The 16,042-nt window shown below is 42.4% G+C and overlaps 2 protein-coding genes across 5 annotated transcripts in view; both read left to right on the forward strand.

Annotated features, from left to right (window-relative positions):
• Tmem35a (transmembrane protein 35A) overlaps positions 1 to 9,657 on the forward strand; it is a 10,745-nt gene extending 1,088 nt beyond the window's left edge. The window contains exon 2 of the mRNA NM_026239.2: positions 8,145 to 9,657. Within this exon, the coding sequence (NP_080515.1) occupies positions 8,145 to 8,528 (384 nt within the window). The 3' untranslated portion in view covers positions 8,529 to 9,657. The remainder of the gene's footprint in view (positions 1 to 8,144) is intronic.
• A 2,114-nt stretch (positions 9,658 to 11,771) lies between these two features.
• The window catches only part of Cenpi (centromere protein I), a 55,021-nt gene continuing 50,750 nt past the window's right edge, over positions 11,772 to 16,042 (forward strand). Inside the window, exons 1-5 of one of the 4 annotated variants that reach the window (NM_145924.3) lie at positions 11,772 to 11,916; positions 12,254 to 12,321; positions 12,415 to 12,535; positions 13,829 to 14,060; positions 15,679 to 15,816. In NM_145924.3, the coding sequence (NP_666036.1) occupies positions 13,844 to 14,060; positions 15,679 to 15,816 (355 nt within the window). In that variant the 5' untranslated portion in view covers positions 11,772 to 11,916; positions 12,254 to 12,321; positions 12,415 to 12,535; positions 13,829 to 13,843. Of the gene's footprint in view, positions 11,917 to 12,253; positions 12,536 to 13,828; positions 14,061 to 15,678; positions 15,817 to 16,042 lie in introns of all 4 variants that reach the window. The other 3 variants (XM_006528477.2, NM_001305631.1, XM_017318340.1) reach the window with 3 other exon arrangements.

The following is a 16,042-nucleotide window of genomic DNA, read 5'->3' on the forward strand; positions in this document are numbered from 1 at the left end:
TCTCAAGTCTGTTCGTACCGTCTGTAATTCCTACCATGCCTCCGGTGAGTGCCCAGAGCCAGGCCCTCTGCAGGTTTCCTCTCTGCAGAGTTGGAATGCCCGAAGGTGACTGGCCAAAACAGCTCTGCAAACTGGGGGCTGGGCTACCTTCCCCAGTTGGGTGCGAGGAAGACCTATGTAGTGGAGTACTTAGGAGATAGCAAGAGCTCTTTCCAGCACTTTCGGTCTCTCACCTCCGCCCCTGTCACTTTGCCCATTCCCCGCCCGGGGTTGTAGGGAACCTGCTTCAAGAAGCCTTTGGCAGGGTGCCTGCCAGCCATGGGGGCAAGCACACACAACTGGGCTCTCAAGGTCAAGATGGAAATGAGCTTAGGGGAGGAAGAGAAGAAAGAGAGAAAAGAGGCAAGAGGGTCTCTCCTTTAGGGCTGAGGCAGGAAGGAATAGCCTCAGACACTGAGAGGAATTCATCGCGCTCCTAGAGCCCACTGCGGAGCCTCCCAGGGCCCCTCATCATGAGCTGCAAAAGGATGAAGTCTGGCAGATCGGAGATGTTCAGAAAATACTTGCACACAGCTCTGGCTTGGGCGGTCTGCTCCTTCCTTACCATGGGATTACTCCGGGGTGGGGGAGGGTGGCTTAGGGCTAACACCAGTGGCAAATCCTAATATGCCTCTCCTCATCTCCCCTCCTCCAGTATGCTAGAGCAGATGGAATTGAAAGCAGGTCAAAAGAAGTAGCCAAGGCTGCCTGATTGGGGAAGGGGGTAGGGTGAGGGAGCAAAAGCCACCAAAGGGCTCAAAGAGGTTGAAGTACGGGGAAGGGGCGGTGAGGAAATGCTTTTCTGCTTTTGTCTTGCCTGGACTAGTTTAAGTGTTCGATGCTAAATCCACGCATGTGCTCTTGCTTTACTTTTCCCATGTCCGTTTATTTATACTTCTGTGCCTGTGGACCAGAGGTATTTTAAGCCTTTCCTTTGCTTTAGGAACAGGGCTTTCCTCACTGTGCTACCTGAAATCTGAACCTTGCCCAGCTGCTTTAAAGGCCCCTCAAGTACAGTATTACACTCCGCAGGCAATTGGACTAAGATGGAGTCACCACCAGGAAGCTTCCTCCCAGCTTGGCAGGAGCTCATGAGGAGTACTAGGCACAAATGGGTTTAGAGTGAGCTTCTTCCTAGGGAGTGGAGCTGTCTATGGCAGCCGAATGAAAGCAAGAGAAAACAAGCCTGAAGATCTCCTGGCAGAAACAGAAAAAGAATTCAATTGGTATAATCTAACAGAGCAGTAGGGGGAAAGTGTGTGTGTGTGTGTGTGTGTGTGTGTGTGTGTGTGTGTGTGTTAGCTTGCTTCTGTGTTTCTGTCTATAGGGTTTTTGGAAGGGTGGAAATACTATCTAACTGGCAGGTAGATGCCACAGTGATTTGAACCTTATAGAGGATTTCCAGACTGCTCTTTTCCAGGGTCTCCTCCTACACTGAGTGCCAAGCTGTGGCTGGTGATGGCTTTCTGACATAGGGCCCACTGCATAATGGCTTGTCCCAGCTTTAATCTGGAGCCCGCATAAAAGGGAGGCAGTATTCAGTTCTTGAACCAAATGTGCTTGATATATATTGTGGACACCACTCAGCATGCAAAGGCTGGAGACTTAGAAGTTTCAGGTTAGCTTGAGGTACATAGCCTGAGGCAAAATATATGCTTTTGGAGGCGATATACATATATTCTTCAAATTAGTATTTATTAGCCAAAAATAATATCTATAAGAATATATAAATATGTAGATCTATTTGTGGGATAGATGGGTGAATGAATGAGTCAAATGAGTCATTTGTAGCATTGCCTCATCGCCATTCTTTAATCTTCTCTGGTTTATTCTTGATTATGCAGTTCATGAGCCATCTCTTGTTTCTGAGAGGAGGTCAACAGCCCTTCAGAACAACAAATTTAGGATAGATTGAGTGATTATCTAGACTTTTCTATTTCCCATCTTGGAGTGATTTCTCTGTATTAGTGGAGTTAGTCATATATTGGCTGCAGTGATATTTCTCATAAGACTTCAAGCTGCTGGTGGTGGTATAGTTCTAAGATTATTTATTTAGAACATATCTGTGAGGTAGAGTCATCTTATTAGACCTTTGCATTTTACTAATGGATAATTGGAGTACAGCAGATTTAATGATTTATCCAAAATCACAGGAAAAGCTATTGTTAGACAAGAGATTGGAAACCACGTGCATAAAAGGTCACTGAATTGTTTTGGTTGGTAGAACCTACAACCAACTCTTTAAAATGCCTGACACATTCTTCTTCCTTTTCCTTTTGCATGAGTTCAATTCCCCAATCTTTATTTTGAGGCTTTATTTTTGAGCCAATTTTTCAGATTTATATGTTTGCATTTCTTTTTTGTCCATTTTTATCTCTATTTTAAAGCCACTATATGCTAGGCCTGTGGTACACATTTTAAATCCCAGCATTTAAGAAGCAGAGGCAAGTGAATCTCTGTGAAGCCAGCCTGGGCTACATAGTAAGTTCCAAGACAGCTAGGGCTACATAGAGAGACCCCATCTCAATAGATAGATAGATAGATAGATAGATAGATAGATAGATAGATGACAGATGGATAGTAGATAGATAGAGCTATTATGTTATCTTAGATATGATTCCCTCTATGAAGAATAACTAGAGAAAGTGCTAAAAAACCAAACAAAATACTATGAATTTTTCTCCTGGCCCTACTGGAGAATACAGGAAGTATTAGTAGGAAGCATGCAGGGTTTGGATTCATACAAGCCAGAGTTAGAATTCTGGCACTCTTGGCATCACAGTTTCCTTATTTGTCACATGGAGATAAGAATTCCTACCTCAAAGGGCTGCAAACATTAACCGAGACAGCATTTTTATAATGTCTGCTACAGTGTTTGCTACAGTAGGTGCTCAAGGAAAGTGTTGGGTGAGATGATGGTGATAATTGATTCTATTTTATGCAGTGGTTTCCAAACTAATTTGAATAGTCATTTAAGGGGCTAGAATCAAGCGTGCAGAACAAAATGTACTTTCATGTGCCCTTGTGAGCAGACCTTTATGCAATCAGATAATATTGAAGAATCCACTAGCTGCTGTGTAATGCATAGTGAGTCTTCTAGAGAATTAGCATATGTATCTCTGAATAATCCATTTGGTATGTGTTGTCTCATACCTCCCCCAGATTAAGGAAGTGTTATTATAGTCTTCTATATCCCAAGTGACTCCTGCAGGATCGGAAACTCCCTTGACTGAATGCCTCATTAGTTCACTTGAATTGGGAGACAATGTTTGCAGCCTCCTGTGCAGTGACTGGGAGTATATGGATGAATAACTTGCATGCAATTTGGATTCAGCTTTCTGTAGTGGTGGTTCTATCCAGAAGACCACATATGTATTAATAAGCAAACACCAAAATCCTGTCACAAAGAAGCCAAAGAATTTGGACCCTGGGGACCATGGGGCAAGTCTCTGGTTCTTTCCATCCCTTCATAGAAAAGATTTGTTGATTCTATTAATCTGGTTATCTGTAGTCAGTTAAATACTCCCCTGTTTGTGCAATCCTAGTGAGACATTCCCAACATGTTTGTGCAGTTTATTTAATGTCCATGGGCAATCTTTTATGCTTCCAATCAGTGCCATTAATTGCCTTCCAACTAGGTAATAGGATAGTAATTCACTGATGCTTAGACTTCTTGGAGGTGGTGCAGTATATCTATTCCCTTAGAGAGAAAATAGACCCTGAGATGTGATGTGACTTGCTTGGTTCACACAGCCACACAAGCTGAACCATACACATCTCATCAAAGCTGCCACTGGGATCTTGTTGACTCTCAGTCGGCCAACATCTGACTTTGTTTCTAAGTGGTTTTGACTTAATAGTAGAGGACAGATTCACTTGTTCTAAGAAGCAATTGTAGACAGGATCCCCTTTGCTTAATAGGATCAGGTTTGTTAGAGTCCTCTTTAGGGAGCCATTAATGACAATAGCGAGCAGCATCGCTGAAAAGGTACTTATCATTCATGTGAATAGTTAGCAATTAAACATGATGAGCTTTTTGTTGCATTCAGATAATGCTCTATGATTCACGGGTGGCTTTTTTTTCCTACAAAACTTCATGAAACTCATACGTGAGTCAGCAAATTTTGCAGCTTGTGTAGGTTTTATGTGGTCTAAGATAGTAACTAGGCTGAGACTTTTAGGCAAAATATATTTTTGTCAGTGCACACTTCCACGTTCATGTAATTCTCTCTGTAAATTGTATTGGAGTACAACACACACACACACACTGCATAACTGTACAGAAAAGTTCAGAATATTCCCATGTAAGTATGTATTCATTAGCAGACAACCAGCACTCAGTTACTACCCTTCCAAGGGCAATTTTATTGTCCTGCTTTCTAACAATATAAAATAGTTGCACCTGTTTTCTTCACTTGAAATACATATATTATATAGTCTATTAGCCCATTTTTTTTCTTTCAACTAGTTGGCATAAATGAACTAAAGAGGATCAAACTCCTTACCCTCTAATCCTGTTTTGTCTTGTTAGCTGACTAAGGTCGGTTATTATTGTGATTATTATTTGACATTCTTGTGCTAGCTGTTCAAGTTTAATGTCACTAATATGAGATCATGGCCCTGGCATGTTATGAAGAATAAGTGAAAAGAGAAAAAAAAGGGGATGAGTAAAGAAAAGTCCAATGTGCTTTTTTTTTTTACTCTTTTCTGAATCATATGTTTCCATACCAAAAGGATGAACCTGCTTGACTCATCGATATTCTTAAAATGGATACTGTGGCTTACAAAAGTAAAGATTTCTCATTGTATGCTTCACATAAAGTGTGTGTGTGTGTGTGTGTGTGTGTGTGCTTTACTTTCAGTTGAAGCTACAGTACTATGCATCTTTGATTAAATTTCCAAAATACTCATCTAACATAAAAGGGGAAACTGAGGCAATACACTACCTGCCATTTTATCCAAGCAACAAAACAAATACAGGTCCGAGGATAGTGCTGCCTGATGGCCTTTGAAGAGATCTGAAGCATTTGACTAAACACTTCTGTTTCCCATTTCTTTGCCCTTTCCAGGAAACTATGGTTTCAGGGTCTGTTTCATTTGAAGGAAAAAATAAAACCAGACGTAAAAAAGTGAATTGTGACAGCTTTTGGGGAAAGTGAGTCAGACAGCTTTCTTTACACCTGTCATCAGTACCATTAATGTCTTTAGAGATCAGTTACTACAGATTCAAGACACGTGATCATTCATTTGCTAGAAATGAGGTGGCCTGCAGTACACATTAAGAAAGGAGCTGGCAATAGAGTCTTTTGATGTTTGTCCTCTCCACAACAGAAAGAGTCAAGGCTCTCTATAATGTCACTATTCATCCTAGCTTGAATAAATCATACAGTCTTCCATTGGAATCATGGGTAATAGCTCCTATGTGTATCTGCTCAGCTTAGAACTAAAGATTTGATGAAATGCTTTGTCCACATTCAGTTTTCTCTTGAGAAAGAAGGGGTGGGGGAGGCAAAAAGGGTTCACTGGTGGAGCATTTACCAAGCTGCATATCTGAGGCCCCTGGTTGGATTCTCATTGCTGAAAATCAGGTTTCTTCTGGGTATGGTTGCAGGGTCAGGAGGATGCCTGTTGACAAATTTCAGAAAATCACAGATAAGAATCTACTCTTTTGTTTGTGTTTATTTCGTTTTATTGAGAGTAGGCTGGCCATGAGTTTATAGAGATCTGACTGTCTCTGCCTCCCAAGTGCTGGGATTAGAGGTGTGCACCACAACTGCCCAGCTAAGAATCTATTCTTGAATGTTAAGTGATTGATGCTGGGGAGGGTGGGGAATCTGGAGAAGCTATTCAGTGCATATCTGAAAGTTCTGAGACCTGAAGAGACTGTAGAATCTCGCAGAAATTTACTTTGTATCCTTTGTTCATCCCTCAGAAGCTCCAACTTTAGTATTTAGACATTCGTCTTTGAAAAGCTTTGTGATCTTAATTAGAACGTGAACATGGTGGTCTTGGTGTAGCACTCCAATAATCTTAGCACTAAGGAGGTACAGTGTGAGGCTCAGGAGTTCAAAGGCATCCTCAGCTACTTATGGAGACCAGGCTGGTTACAGGGGACCAGAGAGAGAAAGGGAGAGGGAGGGGTAGGGGGGAGAGAGACAGGGACAGGGAGGAGAGGGAGGGGGAGGGGGATGAGGAGAGGGAGGGGGAGGGGGAGGGGGAGAGGGGGGAGAGGGAGTTGGGGAGGGGGAGAGGGGGAGGAGAGGGGGGAGGGAAAGGGGGAGGGGAGGGGGAGAGGGAGACAGACACAGAGATAGAGAGACACACACATCATTTCCTGGAAAATGGATGCAACTGGAGATCATATTAGGTTAAATAAATCAGAATCATAAAGACAAATTTACCTATTTTCTCTTATTTGTGAGTTCTAGAATCCTCCTCCCCCCCCTCCCCCTCCTCCTCCTCCTCCTCCTCCTGCTTCTGAAAGGCTCTCAGAATTCCGGTCTGGCCTCAAACTCACTCTGTAGCTGAGGATGACCTTGACCTTCAGATCCTCCCACCTCTTCCTTCCAAGCTAGGATTATAGACCCGTATGTCTTAACATTTTCAGTTCATTCTCCTGCATACTAAGATAGTGCTCTCCCAACTGAGCTCTACCTCTAGCCCTAGAATTGTTTTTATTCTTATTTGTTTGTTGTGTGTGTGTGTGTGTGTGTGTGTGTGTGTGTGTGTGTGTGCACTCATGTGCGTTCGTGTTTTATTGCTAGTCTAGGCATCTCAACCTATCTCCTTGTTGGCAAGTATACCTGTTCAATACATCCCCATGGTTTCCAATACAACATTCCTTAAAATCAAATTATGTTGCTTCCACTGGATATAGGCCAAAGTCCAAAGCTCAATAGCACAATAAAATTTCCCACGATGCAGTTTGTGTGTTTTGCTTCTATTTTATGTCTTCTCTTCCCTCTCCATGTTAAAGTGAGGTAGTGTTTACAATACATTTATCAGCTTTATGCTTCAGGGTCTTTCCTCTCTTCCAGTGTCTTCTGTTTGCCAAGCCCTTATTGTTCTTGTAAACACCAGCTTTTCTTTTAAGATTGCACTCTTGCTGTCACCATCTGAGATCTGAGGATATGCCCCAGCTATAATCGCTACATTATTTTATACAACACTCAACACTTTATCACACTCACACAGTTCAGTATCTACCCTTCCCCTTTTCAACTTCAAGCTTCAAGAAGGTGAGGCCTTTTGACAGAATCATATTTGCATTTGGAATGCTTAGTAAAATGTCTAGCATACAGAAACAATAAATACTGAACCACTGAATGGAGCTAGGGTTTGTTGGTTCTTCAAGACTGGGTCTCATAGATAGCAGGCTGGCCTCTACCTCTCTATGTAGCTGATGACCTTCAACCTCTGGTCCTCTTGCCCTTACCACGGTAGTGCTGGCCTTACAGTCAAGTGCCAACATGCCTGATATATGCATCCTGAGGATTGAACCCAAGGCAAAATGCATGCTAGGCAAGTACTGTCAACTGTAGCCCCATTAAAAAAAAAACAGCTCATCAGAATGTTTGGTAGATTCTACACATATATACTCCAACTCTGCTATAGAAAACCTACCATTCTTTCCAATAAAGGAAGTTCAAATTAGTGAGGCTTTCCCATTCCTTGTCTTGCATCTGGGTTTGGACAAAGCAGGAACTAGAAAGTATGGATATGGATTACACGGACCAGCTTTTGGGGTTCAGTGCATTTCCTTTGATTTCTTAGTGATTTACAGGCAGCAACTTTTAAAAGTACTTACGAAAGCAGCTTTGCTGCATCATTACTATCTTAGTAGTGCCTATCTTAGTCCATTCAGATTTGTCATAAGAAAATATTACAGACTAGCAGTTTGTGAACAACACACATTTGATTTTTCACAGCTCAGGAGGCTACATTCAAGGTCAAGGTGCTAGCGTTTGGGTCGGCTGAGGGCCTTTGTGGTTCGATGGTTCCTTCAAAAGATGATGGTAGGGAAAAGACTCTTGCGGGCATGTTCTTTATTGTAATGTTAACCATGGGGTTAATGCATTGATTACCTTATGATATTCCTACTTTAGAAACGTGCTTACAAGAGCTACGTTCGAGCCCTTCCTCTGCTGAAGAAAATGGGCATCAATTCCATCCTCCTTCGGAAAAGTATTGGTGCTCTTGAAGTGGCCTGTGGCATTGTCATGACCCTGGTACCCGGTCGTCCCAAAGATGTGGCCAACTTCTTCCTGCTCTTGCTGGTGTTGGCTGTGCTCTTCTTCCACCAGCTGGTGGGTGATCCTCTCAAACGCTACGCCCATGCTCTGGTGTTTGGAATCCTGCTCACCTGCCGCCTGCTGATTGCCCGCAAGCCTGAAGACAGATCTTCTGAGAAGAAGGCCTTGCCTGAGAGTGCAGAGGAGCAACCATCCTTGTATGAGAAGGCCCCCCAGGGCAAAGTGAAGGTGTCATAAAAATTGGAAGTACAAAGAATGGACCTTCTAGGCGGTTGCTTCCTTGACACCCAAGATGACATCAGTGTGTGTGCGTGTGTGTGTGTGTTTTCCTTTGATTGTTTATCTTGGGAGTAAAGAGAAAAATACAATCTGTAAGTTAATTGGCTTGTGTACATCTATACCCTAAAATGACCTCCCCACATTGACATTCGTGTACCACCTTTAATTCCTCTGGAGCAACACTCACATCTTGCTGCATGTACATGTATATGGCTACTATTGAGTTGTATTTGTGAGATGGACTCCAGCAAGCATGTGACTGTGAGATTATGTGTGGGGCAATGTATTTAACTGCCGTGTGTGGGTATACACGTACTTGTAGAGGAGGCTCTGATCTTGAACTAATCCTGTGCAAGTGTCCTTCCCTTTATAAATTGATTCCAGATAAGAACTGTCTCCTAAAGAGAGTTGTTTCCTGGTGGAAAACAAATGACCTAGTTTGATCCTTCAAGTGATGCAGTGGGAGGGGTCGCCTTGCCTTTGTCTGAGTACAAGCTATTGAGCTCTTTAGTAACCTTTTACTAGACACAGTCAACTTTTGTTTTAAGCACAAAGCAGCCCCACTTTACCATTCTCAGTAGCCACCCAGGAGCTGAAGTTTCCCCACTGCTTCCACTGAGGGACCAGGGATTGGTCCTGGTACAAGTTTCAATCTCCAACCCTAGTGGTTTTCTGAAACCTGCAACTGGATGGAGAAGCTGTAGGCAGTATTTATCTGTATGAAGAGTTCTCTACACCTATTGATTCCCCACCCAACTTTGCTAAAGTTAACAACTCCAAAACACCCCCTAGAAATGTCTACTTTACACCTCTTCAGCGTTCCAGAGGGTGGAGTTTAGCTGGGGGAGGGACATTTGACTTGGGTTAGTTGGATTGACCAGTATGGAAATTTGCTTTTGTAGTTACATACTGCTGTTTCTCTTTGTTAAATGTGCTTTGATGGTTTTAATATTGTTGTGATGGGGAAGGGGGTGGGTTTGTGTCTAGGGAGAGTGCTTACTGTATTTCTTCAGTGCCATTGTTCTTGGTAATTGATACTTGTCTTCTTTTGCTCATTCTTTCAAAATAAAGATTTTTGAAATTTGGAGGACATGGTGTGGATATGGACTGCAAATTTGGAGAGAAAGATTCCTATAACCAAGGGACTCAGTTTCTTCTGTCTGTGTGAATTTCTTGAGGTTTTTGTGTTATTTGTTTTAAGACAGGGTCTCACTCTGTAGCCTAAATTGGCCTCAAAGTAGAGATTCTCTTGCTCCTTCTTCCTCTATGAAACTAGGTCTCGGGCTGGTGAGATGGCTCAGTGGGTAAGAGCACCCGACTGCTCTTCCGAAGGTCAGGAGTTCAAATCCCAGCAACCACATGGTGGCTCACAACCATCCGATCACGAGATCTGACTTCCTCTTCTGGAGTGTCTGAAGACAGCTACAGTGTACTTACATATAATAAATAAATAAATAAATCTTTAAAAAAAAAAAAAGAAAAAAAAAAAGAAACTAGGTCTCACTAGCTGGTCTGGAACTCAGAGAACTCCACCTGCCTCTGCCTTCTGAGTGCTGGGTTAAAGGTATGTGCCACTGCACCTAGCTTCTGGCTTACAAACAAACAAACAAACAAACAAACAAACAAATGTCTAGGTGACGGAGAAGAGAATAAGGGCGTAATAATCTCAATATACATATGAGGCTGCTAACTTGCTCATCCTTCTAGGTTCCTTCATGCTTTTTTTGATGTTACCATGCAAGAGAGAAAGCCTTAGAGTCAGGAACCTAATACCATGTCCAGGCTTAGGAAGGTCTTTATTGAGTGAGTCAAAGGAAAAGATGAAAAATTATTTCAGAAAAACCCCCAAGGGTTCATTAAATATGAAACAGTGTCTCACACCACAGTGTGTCCATAAAGTGACAAGTTGTACTGCCACAAATTTGTCATGCTAAGGAAGCTATTTTGTCACTTAGGGTACCATTTCGTCTGTGAAAAGGAGGGTGAAGCCTTCAATCCTGTCCAGTTTACACTTCTTTGAGTCTATTAAATCATTAAAAGCATGAAAAATGGCTCGATAAAAATTTCAATTTTACTAAAGAGAAGCTATCAGAAAAAAATGGACAGTCTCAATTTTTATGCATGAGTAAATGAGTTTGTCAAACTACTCTGAAAACCGTATTAGATGTGGTAGTCATTTCTGCTGTAGTCTATCTCAGATACTTCAACTTAATCCTCGATTATGCTTATCTGAGATGACAAATTTTTTCTTTTATAATTTTGCATGCTGGGCAGTGGTGACACACGCCTTTAATCCCAGCACTTGGGAGGCAGAGACAGGCAGATTTCTGAGTTTGAGGACAGCGGGGCTATACAGAGAAACCCTGCTCGAAAAACTAAAAAAATGTTTTTTTTTTCATAAAGTTCATAATAATATTATGCTCTCAAGTCGCTGAGAGGCATTAAATTGATCTCTTATTCCTAGGCATGTTTCTCCTTTTAAAGGCAAAGGTCACACTGTGTTTAGGGAGTCCTTGTACCTTTAGTGATCTCTGTTCTTCATGTCTCCTGTGCTGGGACAACAGGCTCCAGACACCACGCTGGGTTTTACTCCTAGTTTAATAGATATTAGATTAGGGGCTAAAGTTAGACCCTGGCCTAAGTTCTTGTTGCTAGTTTTGCTAGTTTAAGGCCAGTTAGTTCTTTAAAGTTAGGATTTTTGTTTTTTTACATATTGACAGCCTTCCAGGTATATTAACCTCTCACCCAGTTTAGTTTTAGTGAGTTTAAGTTACTTGTACCCATCTTCTGTCAAAATCAGACCTTGTGGTTTCCTCTGCCCCACTGGGCCAACTCTACATGAAAGCGACACTTTTTAAGCCACGCAGCATAGGGGAAAATCCACCTTTATTGTCAAACTTGAGTTTCACATTTTTTTCTGCAGATACAAAGCCCCGACATCTGAGGGGAGGGGGTGTCCATGCAGAAAAAAAATGAACACAACACTTGACCGCATTAAACTCTGGCCACTTAGCACAGTTTCACTCAGAAGGACAGATGCAAGCCTTGTCAGGACACACAGAATGCCACACACCAAGTGACTCCAGGAACAACTGGCAGGGGCGCGCCGCAGGCCTACGTGGGCGGAGCCAGCCTCTGCGTCGTCATAGAGCCGCGTCACTTTCCGCTCGCCGCGCGCGCCACCTCCCGCTCTAGAGCGGCATTCGAGCCAATTAGTTTTTGGCTGAACTAACTCCTCTGCCGCCGCGGGCTCCTCCGAGGCGCATGCGCGGGGCGGAGCCCGCGCCTTTGAATCTCCAGGCGGCTTTTGGGCTCCAGAGGCTGTGTGCTCGCCGAGGTTCTCTAGGTGAGTTGCCTAGCGGCTGGGGTTGGGGTGGAGGCTCAGAGATCTTCTGGAATCAAGTGACTCGCGGAGGTAGGATTAATCCTGAAAAGGATAGCTGGGATCCGATTTTCCTCTGTGGTCCCAGGAATCGGCCTAGTCGAGAGTGGTTTGCCGATTTCACTGTTGGGTGGGGAGGGGAGGAGACTTGTGAGTTGACCCACAAGACATGCTGGAACAGTTTGTCCAATGGGATCATAATCTGCTCCCTGGCCTCTCTATAGGACGCTTCTGTCATGAGACCTCTTCTCCCTGAGATTTGAATTCACTTGTTCTCTTGCTCTGATCTCATCCATTCTAGGGTGAAGAGATGAACGTCATTCCATCTGTCCCGATAGATGTTTCCCACTTGAAGCTAAAACCTGAGAAGTCAGTTTTGGTTTCTTATTGGTCAGTCTTGGTTTCCCTCATTCCTGTGTCTAATTGGGTTTTTGTTGTTGTTTTGTTTCCCCTTTTTAACAGTCTGCCCGAGAGCATGTGCTGCCGAATGGGGCATCCAGTCTGCCTCTAAATGAGTATCTTACACTTTTACACAGCCTAGGCCTACTGTAGGCCAGTCATCTGCTTTCATTGCCAAAGCCTGGTAAGTTTTCTTGACACTTCTGGACTCTAGTCTTCTCAACAGAAAAAATATGGTCTCAAGTCTTCTATCTCCTGCGGTTTCCTATAACACTGAAAAGTCAGAGTTCCTACTCTTTGCTTATAAGACCCAATATGATCTCCTTGTTTACCTCTCTGACTTCATCTGTAGCTTTCCCCTTCTTCCATTCCACCCTTTCCACACTGCTGTTGACATGTTTTCTTGACCACACAAAGTTCTTTCTTGTACCTTTCCCTTGTCATAAAATACTCTTCCACCCCGTGCATGCTCAGGTGGTACACTCCTCCATGGCACTTAGATTTCACTTAAGGGTCACTTGATAGAGGTGTCTTAATTACTTCCATATCGGCGACTTATAAAAGAAAGCATTTAATTTAAGGTTTACTATTACAGAGAGTAGTGTAGTCCATGACCCATCATGGTGGCAGGCAGGCAGGCAGGCAGGCAGGCAGGCAGGCATGACATTAGAGCAGTAGCTGAGAGCTTATTATATCTGATCCACAAGAACAGGCAGAGAGCTAAATGTGCCACTTCCAACAAGGCCACACCCCATAATCCTTCCTAAATAGTTCCACTAACTGGGGACCAAGTATTCAAATATATAGGCCTATGGGGGGGGGTTCTCATTCAAACACCACAAGAGGCTTTCTCTGAATACCTACTCTACCCTGTTTCTGACCTATCACCACACTAGTTACGTGTTGATTCATTGGCTTATAACCCTCGTGCCCCAGTGTAGGGTTCATGAATTTGGGTGCCATGATGATGTTTTATTTTTACAGCCCTGGTAACTAAATTTGTGTTTGTCATAAAGATGGTATACAGGAATTATTTATTAAATGTTTGAGTTAATAAATGGATAATATTACTGCCTTTGGTACTAGTTAGCGATTTAAACTGTGTGGTGGTTTTAACATAGTATTGACACAAAAGGAGTATAAAGAGTGAAGGCAAAATCAAGGAGAGGTAGAGAGAAAAAAAAGGGGTAGGTGTGGAAAAGGATTGTAGTCATGAAATGGAATGGTTTTGTACTTTTATGATGAAGCCATTTTAAAAGGGAACATGTGTTGTCAGAGTTTAGCTGATAATATTTTATAGTGGCAAGTTATTAAGCTGTTTGGTCAAGGGCTTTCTAAAACAAGCAAAAAAAAGCTAGCATATGGGTTATGTCTCCTGAATTCTTTGTCACTGACTACCTGTTGCATATGGCAATTCCAGCAAATATGGTCGTGTCTCTAGCTGATTAATAGTAACGTGGCCCTCGTTTCTGTCTAGAACGTGGATACAGCGATGGCAACTCAAAGGGTTACTAGAAACTCCCAGCAACAAAACAGAATTTCTCAAGGCAGTAATAGCCGTCAAACCAGTCTCTTAGACTGGATGGTGAAAGACAAATCAGGCAACTTCAAGAGTGTCTTGAAAGAAAGCAGTTCAGTGGAAGATTCTACACGCACTGATGATCGAACTGAAGGTGCTCTGCAGGTAGCAGTAGGATACTTCCAGAAAGGTAAAGGCAGGTTGCTTTCCTTGTGCAGGGGCTTGGTTTTGTATTGTTTTTATTTACTTTTTTAAATTGAGACTGAGTCTCTGTACCCCAGGCTGGCTTGGAATTCCCTTTGTAGCTAAGGGTTGCCTGCAGCTCCCAATCTGCCTGCTTCTAACTCCTGCTTGCTGAGATTCCAGGTGTGCATTACCATGTCTGGCTTATGTGGAGCTGGTGCTAGAGGCCAAAACTCTAGCAACTTAGCTACAGCCCCAGCCCCCAAAGTCCTATTTCTCTCTAAAAATATTTCAATTGTAATTGTTGCATGTAGTGGCAGATACACCCATAATTCCAAGCACTGCAGGTAAGGCTTAGGTAAGAAGAGCATAATTCAAGACTACATTGAACTATATAGTGGGAACCTATCTAAAAATAGTTCTCGTCTTTTTCCTTAAGACTTTTTTTTTTTTTGAGACAGGGTCTCACGGTATAGCCCTTGCTGGCCTGGAACTTACTATGTAGACTAGCTGGCCTCAGACTCAGAGATCTATCTGCATCTTTCTCCTAAATGCTAGGATTCAAGGCACTATCATGTCCACCTGTAAGATGCTTTTAAAGGAAACATGTTTTCATTTATTCAAATTTTTATGTAATAGTCATTTATAGAGAATTTACTATATAATGGTAAATAATATAAATAAATAATTATAAATTATGTAATATAGAGCAAATAAGACATCTTCCCAGCATAGTTGGCAGACACAGTGATCACCTGAGAATCTTCAAAACAGATTCATGTTTGTCATCTACTCTTAGCCATCTGATTTTGTTAGTGTGGGATGGAACCTGGCACTGTGATTTTTAAAAGGTTTCTGGTAGGCTGGGGAGATGGCCCAGTTGATTAGTGTGCATGTAAAAAGTCTTGGCATAGTGTATATGCTTATCCTCGAAGTACTAGGGCAGCAAAGATGAGAGACATCTTGTAGCTTACTGGCCAGAAGTCTAGCCGAACTGGGGAGTTCCCAGTTCAGTGAGAATCCTTTTCTTTAAAAAAAAAAAAAAAAAAAAAAAAAAAAAAAAAAAAAAAAGGTGGCCAGGCGGTGGTGGCGCACGTCTTTAATCCTAGCACTTGGGAGGCAGAGGCAGGCAGATTTCTGGGTTCGAGGCCAGCCTGGTCTACAAAGTGAGTTCCAGGACAGCCAGGGCTACACAGAGAAACCCTGTCTCGAAAACAAACAAACAAACAAAAAGGTGGAGAGTTAGCAGCAGTATCAGCACTGTCTGCCTCTTCCCCACCCCCACGTGCACACATGACTACACATACACAGGAATGGGCACATGCACACCTATATATACAAATAAAGATTTCTAGGTAATTCATTGCACTGCAGAATTTGGAAATTGTCCTAATTTGAAAGAGGTTTTAATTTAAGTTAAAATAATCTCTCTCTCTCTCTCATACATACACAAGATGTCAGTGCATGATGAAAATATTGAGTAATAAAGGCTCTCAAGGCTTGTTTTTTGAAGGAAAACATTTATTGCCTAAATCTGTTCCTTTAAGAAGGTTGTAATTGTTGAGGATGGAACATGGGAAGAACCTTCAAGGTCTCATTGCTGCATTCTTTTTTTCTTTTTGCAGGTCCTAAGAAAGCTTCACTAAGTAAAGATAAGGTCTTGGAAAAACACTTGACAACTGTTGAAAATGTGGCTTTGAGCAATGGCTTAGCTCCAGAGGCAATTGATATTTTACTGAATGTGGCACTCAGTGGCAAGTTTGGTAGGTTCCATTTGTCATCAGTTTCTTGTTAGTTTCGCCTTTTCTCACAGTTTGTGGGTTTTATTTGTTTTGTTTTGTTTTTTTTTTCCTTCAAAAGGAAATGTACTGTGTCTTCTTTGGTTTTGCCTGACAATAGGTTCTTTTATACAATATATTCTGATCATGGTTTCTCCTTTATCCTATCCTCCCAGATCATCCCCACCTTCTGACCCATCCTACCTCATGT

The sequence above is a fragment of the Mus musculus genome, chromosome X (assembly GCF_000001635.26).
Source record: "Mus musculus strain C57BL/6J chromosome X, GRCm38.p6 C57BL/6J".
Taxonomy (NCBI): domain Eukaryota; kingdom Metazoa; phylum Chordata; class Mammalia; order Rodentia; family Muridae; genus Mus; species Mus musculus.